This window comes from Geospiza fortis, unplaced genomic scaffold (assembly GCF_000277835.1).
Source record: "Geospiza fortis unplaced genomic scaffold, GeoFor_1.0 scaffold428, whole genome shotgun sequence".
In the NCBI taxonomy this organism is placed as follows: Eukaryota; Metazoa; Chordata; class Aves; order Passeriformes; family Thraupidae; genus Geospiza; species Geospiza fortis.
In genome coordinates this window covers 236,249-247,263 of record NW_005054409.1, presented here as the reverse complement: position 1 = coordinate 247,263, position 11,015 = coordinate 236,249, and the positions used below count along the sequence as shown (strand labels likewise).

Genomic DNA, 11,015 nt, shown 5'->3' with positions numbered 1-11,015 from the left:
AAAAGCCTTTTCCTGGAGGAAGACACAGCTTCAGTCCACTCCACTCTGGGAATCCAGCTGAGCTGTTCCCAGCAGACACCATTCCTCACCCCTGCTTGGGGCAGACTTTCTTTTCCAGTAGGAACATGGACACAGCAGCAGGACTTACACAGTCTAACCCTCCCTTTCCTACTGAAATACCTGAGAGGGGTAAATAAACCCAAGTTTATTTTTCAGGTTGGTCCCAAATCCCACACCCGTGAAAACCAGGGGTTTATTACTGGCTGTGAGTCTTAGCTAATATAAAATCAGAGCAGATTTGGGTCCAGAGAAGGCTTCACTGTTGCTGCAGGGTGACAAACTGCAGAGAAAAATCTCTGCTCTCAGCACAGGTTTGTTACAGGATGCACCAGGAATTGCACACAGTGCCCATTTCCTGGGCTTGGGCTCACTGGAAAACTCATGCCATAAATAAAAATTAAACCTGATCAGGCAAACTAAAATCCATTTAGGAGGCAGGAAATGTTCCACAGTAATGAAGTTTGTGTCGTGAAGCCTGAAGACCCTGTGGATCCTCTGCTCTTGTGCAGGGCTGGATATTGGAAATAGAAATGTGCTGACAACTGTTTCCTAAGAGATGTTTAAGTATGAAGAAATTGTCTCCCCTCCTGCCACACCAGCTTGCAGGGACACTGTTTTCCTTCTGGTGTCATTCCACCCTCTGAGCATCAGTACAGTGGGTGACTTATCTTCATTAATCAGAGTATGAACAACTCCTGGCACATGTGAGTCTGAGCTTCCAGGCTGCTGGATTTTCTCCTGGGCTGCCAAGGGAATGCTACCAAAGGGGCAGGTGTGGTGGTGGGAGAGGAAGGGTGATTCAGGATTACTCCATAAGCCTGGAAACCCGAAGGTCAAGCTCATCTCTGCTCTTTTTCCTTGGCTTAACTTCACTGCCCTTGTTCCCCAGCTGGGAAATGCAGCCCTTGCCCTTCCTTGTGGGAATGGATAAGCACACAGGGAACAGATAAAAAACTTACACCATACTCTGATGCTGACAATAACAGAATCTCAGGGAGTTACGAGTTTCCTTTGAAATTATGGGAAAACACCCATCATGAACATTTGAGGGTGAAGTTGACCTCCCCAGCCCTGTGAGGAAATGAGCAATCCTGTCCTAACAGAGACCTCTGAGGCTGAATCAGGCAGGGAAGGGACTTGCACGGAAGCCCCAGGCAGCAGTGAGAGGAGGGCGCTGTGACAGCTGCACGAGTTGGGCAGTGCCCAGCAGGGGCTGGGGCTCCAGGGCTCTGTGCTAGGGCTCCAGGCTCTGGGAGGACACTCAGGGATGCTGCCGCGGCTGCACTGAGCTCCTGAACCCCTCCGGGCTGAACAAGGACATGGGACCTCCCAAGGCTCTGTATGGGGACACTGGGAAGGGGGTGTGCATTACTGGGGGAGCAGGGACACGGTTCTGTGCATCACTTCAGAAGGAGAAGTGTGATCAGCAGTCACCACTGAAGCAGCCATGCCCCAGCTCTGTCTTGTGTCTGGGTGAAACTTCCCCTGGCTGCCCCAGCCCTGTGCCCAGATGCTTTTCCAGTAACTCCTGTGATCTTCCATTTGCAAAGCAGGAAAGGGAGAGGAAGGAAGGATGTCCTGCTGGAGTCACTGTGCAGTGGGATGAAAGGCACTGCTGAGCTGCACTTCCCAGCCCCACCTGCTCCAGGTGCCTCCGAGCTCCACAGGGGCTGACAGCAAACAGAGCAGGAGGACTCTGCAGTAGATCAGGTGAGAGAACCCTTCCCTTGTGCCCAGTGCAGGCTCCATGCCCAGGTGGCTGCTGGGGCTCAGGGCAGGGGCTGAGCTGGGCAAGGTTGGAGGGGGACAGGGTGACACTGCTGTGGGACGTCTGACAGACCTGGAGCAGCAGCTCAGCAGTCCCTGCCTGGCTGTAACACAGGCTCTGGGAATTGGAGCTGCTCCCTGACTCACTGGTCAAGCAAAGGATTTTATGTATTTATTTTCTTTTAATTTCAAACCTTCAACACAGTTTGTTTTTGTGGGTTTTTATGGTTTTTTTGTTTGTTTGTTTGTTTTTGGGTCCTGTTTGTTTTTTGGTTTTTTTTTTTTAATGATGGGGAAAAATTCCCCCAAACCCCAAAAAACTTTGAAACTTTGCCCTTCACATGAGGATACTGTAGCAGCTGCATTTCCTTATGATTCAGAGACACCCCTCTGAGAAGAAAATAATGGTCCTGGGTAAGAAGTGCCTCAGCAGCTTTGGGAACCACTCAGAATTAGTTTGTGGTTCCTGGGGCTCTGTGAAACATTCATTAAAGCTCAGGGGCAGGTGCAAAGACCCATGAACAAAGGAGAAAATGAAGCTGAGTCGCTCCTTCAAGCCTGCCAGCTGGTTTATCTACCACTCCTTGTGCCTGCTCAGTTTAATCCCAAAGTTACTGAAGCCTCTCCTGGTGTTCTTTTTTTGGCCAGTTGGAAGCAGCAGCAGGTAATTATGGCCCAGTGGAAAATAATCTTTCCTGGCAGTTCCCTTGAGGTAAGAACACATCTGAACATTTGGTGGTGTAGTCAGGGATGCACCGAGGACTTTTCAGGGAAGGCATTTCCTCATCTGGGAGGAGTCACCTAACATGGGAAGAGAAGCCCCGTTCTGGGGAAGAAAAAAGACCAAATAAAAACAAAACACACAAGACAAGGGTGTGTTCCCTTGGAAGGTTTGGCTCCATCCAGTCTAAGGACCCTACAGAGGAAAAGATATTTATAGTTTGGAAATCAGCACTGGGATGAAGACTTGTCTCCCTTTGCCTCTATGGGATGCAAGAATTATCTGAAAGCAAGAGCAGGTGGAGGAGGGCTGATGAATTAAAGGCCTCCTCTCACTGAAAAGGTTGTCAGAGTTTCTTGGGAGGCAACACTGGAAGGCAAAGAGGTTCAGGAAGGCTGGATGTGCTTCCAGGAAGGAAATTTTAAAGGCACAGGAGCAGATGATCCTACATGCTGAAAAAAGTGCCAGCAAGGAAGGAGATGAGCCTGGTTGAACAGGGAGCTTTGGCTGGAGCTCAGGGGGAAAAGGAGCATGTGACCTTTGGAAGAAGGGGCAGGTAACTCAGAAGGAATCCAAGGGTATCAGGGTTATGCAGGGCTAAAGCTTAACTGGAATTTAATCTGGCTACTGCTGTAAAAGCCAAAAAAAAAGTTTCTATAAATAAATCAGCAACAACAGGATGGCTGAGAAGGATGCAGGAGGAAGCACAGTGACAAAGGATGAGGAGAAGGCTGAGGCACTTCCTGCCCTCTTTGCCTCAGGGTATAATGGCAAGGCCAGTTGTTCTCTTGGTACACAGCTCCTGAGGCAGGGATGGTGAGCAGAAGGAAGGCCTCATAACCCAAGTGGAAATGGTCAGTGCTGCTACAGCACTTGGACACACAGCAATCCATGGGGCAGGTGGGATCCACCACCCACTGTTGTTGTGGGAGCCAGTGAAGTTCTCCCCAAGCTCCCCTTCCATCATCCTCTACACCCCAGTCCTGGCAAGGTCAGGGTTGTAAATTGGCAAATGTGACACCCCTCTGGAAGCAAAATCCATGGAAGTACAGGCTGGTCAGCCTGACCTCAGTGCCAGGGAAGGTCACGGAGCAGATCAGCCCCAGTGCCACACACAGCACACGCAGGACAACCACGGGCCCAGGCCCAGCCTGGAGGGCCTTGTGAAGGGCAGGTGCTGCCTGACCAACCTGATCTCCTTCTGTGGCCCACCTGGGGATCAGGGCAAGGCTGTGGACGTGGCTCCCTGCACTCCAGCAAAGCCTTTGCCACCATCCCCCACATCACTCTGCTGGAAAAGCTGCCAGCCCAGGGCTTGGGCAGTGGCCCTCGTGGCTGGGTTAATCCTGCTGGGCAGGGCCCAGGGAGTGGTGGGGAATGCTGCTGCAGCCAGGTGGCATCTGGTCACTGTGCTGTCCCCAGGGCTCAGTGCTGGGGCCAGCCCTGGTTAACATCATGAACTGGACAGGGGGATCAAGGAGTCTGCTAGGGCCATGGAGTTGGGTGGGAGTGTTGATCAGCAGGAGGGCAGGAAGGCTCTGCACAGGAACTGGGACAGGCTGGAGCCATAGGGGAATGAGGTTCAACACCACCAAGTGCCAGGTCCTGCCCTTGGGTCACAACAAGCCCCTGGATCCCTCAGGCTGGGGGATGAGTGGCTGGAGAAGTGGCCATGGAAAGGCAGCTGGGGGTGCCTGGGATGGGCCCTGAGCTGTCCCAGCACTGCCTCCCTGCTCCAAGGCCCTTCCTTTGTAGCTGCCTCCAGAGCAAACCCACTGGAGCAGGTGCTGCTGTGCCTCAGCTGTGCTGCCCTGGCTCCCCCTGTGCCAAGGACAGTGAGCAGCCAGCTAAGGAAGGGCTGTGATTTTTACTTTGGGGGGTTCAGCTACACAACACTCTGAGCTTGTTCAGCAGAGCTGTAAGTTCAAACCAGACTGAAAACCTGCCCAAGCTGCTGGGTTAAAACCATCACCTCCCCTGATCCCTCTGTGGATAACACTTTCTGAAGATGTCTGTTCTAAGGGGAGAAGCTAAATTCCATATATGTGTGTATAAAACAGGAGTCAAAACATCAAAAGCTTCTTCCCCAAGCTGCAGCCACTTGAAAGGCTGCAGGTGCTGGGGCAGCTGTGAGGCTTCACCTCCAGCACGGGTGAGGCACTGGAACCTCCTTTCAGTTTCATGACAGATCCAGCCAAGTTAAATTCTCTGCCTCTGGCTCCAGGCTGGAGCTGGACACAATTACAAAAGGCCACCTGCCCTGCCATGGCTGAGACATGAACAGAGCCCTGAGGCAGCCCTGCAGAGCTGGAGCCAAGGCTGCTGCACCTGCTGCTGCTTTTTGGCTGCCACCACAACCAGCCTCAGGGATGAAAAAGTAGCTCAAACAAATGGAAGTATTTTTTTTTTTCTACAGTGATTTCTGTTCTCTCTTTTATGACACACAATGTTTGGACAAATGCTCAACAACACCTGAATACTTACATAGAAATCCTCCTTCAAAAGACAGAAAAGCAGCAAACAGATGTGGAAGGGATGGATAGGAATGTTCTCTGACAGGGAACTTTGACCTGTGCAACAAGGAAGACTTCCACACTCAGCAGGACCACACTCACTTATGGTAACAGCCTTAGAAACAAAGATGTGATTCTTCTTTCACATAGAAAATTTTCCTCTTGGAAAGGTCATTTTAATAATGCAAAACATTGTGAGAGAGAGGCTTTTGTCTAATTCAAACACTGTTCAGGATGAACTTCATTCTGGCAAGGACACTGATCACAGCAGTGAGAATACACAGCTCTTGTCAGACACAGCCTTTTTTTTGTTTTGGTCCCTCCTCCAGCACCTGCCATGACAGGGCTGGGCTCTGGCTCACACACATCCACAGTTGCAAAATGAAAGGTTATTAAATCAGTATTAGCCATTAAGAAAAAAAAGTCACCTCCCTCCTCCAAGAAAGAGTCATGCTATTGGGTGGCAAAGAACACAATGGCACCTCCCATCAGCCATCATTTCATTGGGTTTATTCTAGTTTAATAGATGATTTAGCAGATTTGTGCAAGACAGTTACCTCTAGCACAAAGGGAAAGAAAGTAAAATCACAGCAACATATACACACAAAACAAGATACACAAAATAGAGCTAAATTTATATACAGGTTATTAGCAGCTAGACTTCATTTAGTACATGGCTTTACTCACTACAGTTTTAGGCACAGAGAAGAATTTATCTGCTATGATGAAGGGCCACAATGAATACCTCGTTCCAAGTCCTCCCTGGGCAGAAACTGCTTTCCCTAATGAAGATCTAACTCTCACTTCCCACCAGTTGAGGACACAGCCCTGCACAAAGGATGAGAGAACATGATCCAGCTAATTCAGCATACAGCAACTTTAGATATTAAATATCTGGGGTATTTTTAAGTAGGGTGACATTACAGAGTTATTGAACTAGACTGAATTTCAATGAAACAGTGTCAGGGATTTTCCCCCTCGTTTGCTTAGCAAGGACTCTCAGCTGTAAACAACTCAAAGAAGAGCTGGCAGAAATGATTAGATGTGGAGATTGCTTCGTACGCACTTCACATTCATAATGAAGAATTTGCTTTACCAGGATTTAAAAGCACAAAGGCCATGAAACATTTAAATTTACTTATCAGGTTATGTTAATAAATTATGATGCATCATCCACATGTCAGCCTGCATTCCAGCCTGCACTGCAGCACGTGCTTGGGTGTATTTTCTGTGCTCCCAGTCTCTGATTTAGGACTGTCAGACTCAGAGCACAGCAGAACAAGCCTGTGCTTTACTTGCAGCACACAAGCAGCCTTTTTTTGCTTCAGCAGCACCTCTCACGTTTGATTATGCATGCCCAAGTGCTCTGCCAGCCCAGGAACGGCCACATATTTTAATTACTGATTGCTTATGTATAGCAAGCCTGTCACAATGAGGAACATGATCACTTACCCAGTGAAAACGCTGAAAAGAGTAACTACATAACAGAACCAGCCAGATACCGGAACAACACAATTAAAAATTTAAGCAGCAAGCAGATTATTAAAAAAAAAACCCAACAAAAAACCCCCCCAAAAAACCCCTTAACTTATGAGGCAGGTTGAGAATGACACAAAGGTTTTTCCTTCACAACAGCTTCGTTTACAGGTACAGCTCAGCAAGTTTGAAATACTTTATCACAAGAACTACAAACTTGTTTATCACAGTTATGTCAGAGCTCCTCGCCAAAGGGTGTGTCAGTTTCTGCTGCAGCCACCCCTCCTCTTCTCCAAGGTTTATTGCTCAGCTACTCTGGAGAAGGAGTGCCTTGGTCGAGGCTTCAGAAAGTGCAGAGTAAGTCAGTTTTTCCCTTTAGAAAAAAATCCAAAACACTGAGAAATCAAACGTGAAGGAATAGCAACAAAAAAAATGGAGAGTTTGGCATTTGATTTTAAAGTGGCTATTCTTAATGTTTTCAGGTAATACAAAAAGGGAAGGAGTTTCAATGTGGAAGTGCAGCTTTGCCATATTAAAAAAACCCCAAAAACATACTAACACACAAAATATATTTTGGGACCATCTTTACCAGCTGGTCTATTGAACAAAGGCAAAATACCACCAATTTGGACCATTCAGGAAAGATGTGCAGCTCTCCTGAAACTCCACATAGCCTGCAAGAATTTTGGCTGTAATTTCTGTTATGCATTGGCAGGGCAGAATCAAATAAGGCTGTGAACAGAGGATTTTAGGGCTGTCAAACTACAGGAAGACCAAATGACAGTTTTAGAAGTAACAGAACTTATAATTTGTGTGGTACAGCTACTGTTCAAAAAGTAGCAGCTCCTTCCCAGGAACCCCAAGGTAAAAGAGAAGACTTTTAACATACAGGTCTTGCTTTTGGTACAAAGTTAACTTGTTCCTATGGCTTCTCTGCTCTTGGATCCTCCCTGGGACAGAGCAGTTGGGGTCACAGATTGTCAGGAGACTCTTTGGCTGTCAGTGCATATCCTTGAGGCTCTCCAGGTGCCTTTCCCTGGACACGTGGGTCGCTGGGGCGTGACGGAGGAGCAGGTGGTGGGAGGGGAGGGCAGACTCCAGCAGCAAGGTGAGGCAGTCAGCCAGCAAAGCTTGGGCTGCTCCGCCCAGGAGAAGGTCGAGGCAGAAGCCATCCTGTGCACAGTTCTGAGTCAAGGGGAGAGTGAGGGAGCAGCAGACTCCACTACTGGCAGGGAAAGAAGCCAAGCCAGATAACACAGACAACAAAAAGTCACAGAAGGGTGTCACACTGTCAGAAATTTCAGCTGTGACATTATCTCCAGCTCCCATGGACAGACAGACAGACATGTGGGCAGGACAGATGGAGCTCTTTGTTTTGGCTTCAGAAAGAGCAAAAGCAAGATTTGCCGTTCAGTTTGCTATGTACAACAATACTGCACTGTACACTTCATTAACGAGATGCTGCCTGCTACAGTCCAGCATTAATTAAATAAAATTCCTCTTAGTCACAAAGAGCAACAGATGAGTTTCTCTGTAGGAAGGAGAGCCAAACCCCACTGCTGTGCATGGCCCTACGTGGTGCCAGTCCTTCTGGGATAAACACAAGTGGCCCTTCCACAGTGTCTAATACCTCCCTGGCTGGCCTGAAGCAGAGAACTTTCCCTTTTTTCTTCCAATCCACTTGATCCCAATCCTGTTGGGAGTGTTCCAGCACAAAGCCATGCTATGACTTTCCCCCTACTGCCACAACATTCCCATCCAAGTTAGGCAGTCTCTTTCAGCAGTCCCAATTTCCGGAGTGCCTCTCTCCTGGCTTCTTCAGTGGAGCCACGGCCGGAAAACTTCACCGTTATCCCTTGGGATCGAAACCCTGAAGGTCTGGGCAGAGAACCCGACCTCCTCCTCATGTCCAGGCTTACACCAGCTTGTTTATAATCATTGCAACTTTTTTCTGTGCTCTGCTGCGGGCTGCTGACTTTGTTAGTGGCAAGAGCCACCTCGGGTCTGATTGTTACAGTTTTGCCCATAGGAAGGAAAGGGCTGGGCTCGCTTTTTAAAATCTCATGGATGTTTTGGTATCCATTGGTAACAGCCTCTGACTGCTTGGGCTGCACATCAGGCTGCTGAGTACTGGGGGCATGGTCCACTTGGTCCTGAGCTGGCTTTCCCTTAACTAGGCCAAGTTTTGTCAGGGCTTCGTAGCGAGTTTGCTCAGAGGAGAGATCCCGTAGGGAAGAACTTCTGCTCCGTGACAAGAAATCGTTTTTGTGCAGCTTCTCCTCCAGTTCAGCTGCCAGAAGAGCTCCCCCATTGATGTTGGCCAGCACCTGAGCCCGCCGCTCCTGGACGTTCACCGCTGCTTTGGAAATGGTCTCGCTGAATTCCTTGCCACTGACATTTGTTATGTTGATGTTGCTCGGGAACCGATGCAGTTTGGGGGCGGGGGCAGGAGGGTGCTTGGGTGCTATGGAATAATCACCGTTGGCTACCTGGCCTTTCCTCCTGTCAGGATTCCCTTCCTTGAGGGCGCCGGGGAAGCGTGCCCGGCTCTCCCCCTGCTGCTCCGAGATCTTCTGGGCCATGATGAGAGGAGTGGGGACAGAACGGAGCAACTTTGGATGCTGCACTGGAGCAGGGGGTGGAGGAGGAAGAGGAGGTGTCTCAGACACCGCTGGTGGTGGTGCAGGGGGGTGTGGGGGAAGGTCAGCAGGTACAGCCGGCTGAGGGCTCTCAGCTCTCCCGGGGGCATCCAACACTAAAAGGCAAAGCAGCAGAGATGTCATTAACTCATCACACAGAGCAGAATGCAAGCTAAAATGCTTCTTTTAGCATTCCTCCCCTCTCCCTACCTTTCTAACTCAACCTCAGCCCACACAGCCAGAAGAAACTGTAAGAGAAGTCCCAGCAATGGCATCTCTTAGGCAATGCTCTAGCTCAAATCACCACGTTTACAGTCTGTCACTAGCACAGCCCCCTCTCTGCCTTTCACTCACAGTCTGCGTGTTGCTTCACTGTGCTTCAATGGCTGCTCTTTCATAAGAGTTTTGCAGTTCTTATTTTTTATTAAAACAGCCAGGAGAGGACAAATTACGTCCCACTGATAGATTTATTGTCCAAACACAGAGAGAACACACTCCAGGGGTGACAGAAACAACATGCCATGTGCTATCTTGTCACAAACTCACTGATAGGATCGTATGCCTTTCAGTGCCACACAGAGTAACACTGAAAACAATCTGCTATCTTAAAACTCCTGGGAAAAATCTTAAAAAGTCTTGGGGAAGAGCAGAGCATGAACAGGTTGGTGAATACAGTCTGCCTTGTTGCAATGACTGTGACAACACAGTGGCACAACAGTGACAACTCACTCTCCAGGCAGAGGACTGAGAAAGCAAACCAGCTTCACCAGATGCATGACCCCCGTGAAGGAAAAGGAAAAATTATAAAAAAAAGTCACAGTAACAGCAAGAATTTCAGAAAGCCCAAGGCAAATTAAAATCATAGTCTTTAGAGTTCCTTATGTGTAACAAATTTATCTTGAGGTAGTAAGGAAGGTACAGAATTTCTTAAACACTTCCTACAGAGAACTGGAGTAGGTCAGGGCTGGATCAAAGGGAAAACCCACACTCACAAGAAACCCAACTACCTGGTTCTGTATCTCTGCTGGAAGGGCCTTCATGGTCACTGCCCTCAGGTGTTGACTGCACTAAGTCAATGATATCTTCAGTCTCTGAATGACTGGACACATTTTCTTCTGTTGACCTTGGGGACTGACAGTGGATGCCACTGTCACGTAGGGCCATCTCCTCCAAGTCATCTTCTAAGGCATCTATGGTTTCCTCAAAGAACATGAGAACATCCTGTTCTTCATGAGTTAAGTATTTCAAACTTTCATCATCCTATGGGGAAAAAAGAAAAAAAAACAAAGATTGACACCTTCCCAAAGAGATATTTAGACATTACAATGTTAGAGGACAAAAAAAAATTAAAAACCAAACCAGCAGCATTTGGTATTACATCCTTTAGTTTAGCAAAGAAGTCTTCATTTGAGTTGTACAGAGCAAATTATTGAAAGATCATAAAAGCCATAAGAACTACTAAAAAAAAAAAAAAGCCAAAATAAAAAGCTCTACACACACCTGTGCCTTTGCAGGGGTTAGGATGGCTTCTTCTGATGCCAAATTGGGGCAAACTGTGTTCTGTGTCAGATTCAGGGACAAGGCTTGGGGAACGACATGAGAGGGAAAGGGCGCACTCAGGACAGCCCCAGAAATGGGCTGATTCCCTTTCTGCTCAAGTCCAAAGGGTGACTTAACTTCTAAAAGCAAAGCTGGAGCTGAGAAATGTCTCTGGCACTACAAATTATAAATTATCCAGAGGTACATGAGAGATTACAAAGAGGTAACAGTAAGGAAGGAGAGGACTTCTAAAGATTTTACCTTTGAGTTACAGAAAGGAAAACCCAAGAACAAATACGA

The 11,015-nt window shown here is 48.1% G+C and overlaps 1 protein-coding gene across 1 annotated transcript in view; it reads right to left on the bottom strand.

Annotated features, from left to right (window-relative positions):
- Positions 1–5,549: 5,549 nt before the first annotated feature.
- The window catches only part of PROSER2 (proline and serine rich 2), a 14,891-nt gene continuing 9,425 nt past the window's right edge, over positions 5,550–11,015 (bottom strand). Inside the window, exons 2-3 of the mRNA XM_005426278.3 lie at positions 10,184–10,436; positions 5,550–9,292 (exon numbers count right to left, since the gene is read on the bottom strand). Of these exons, the coding sequence (XP_005426335.2) occupies positions 8,301–9,292; positions 10,184–10,436 (1,245 nt within the window). The 3' untranslated portion in view covers positions 5,550–8,300. The remainder of the gene's footprint in view (positions 9,293–10,183; positions 10,437–11,015) is intronic.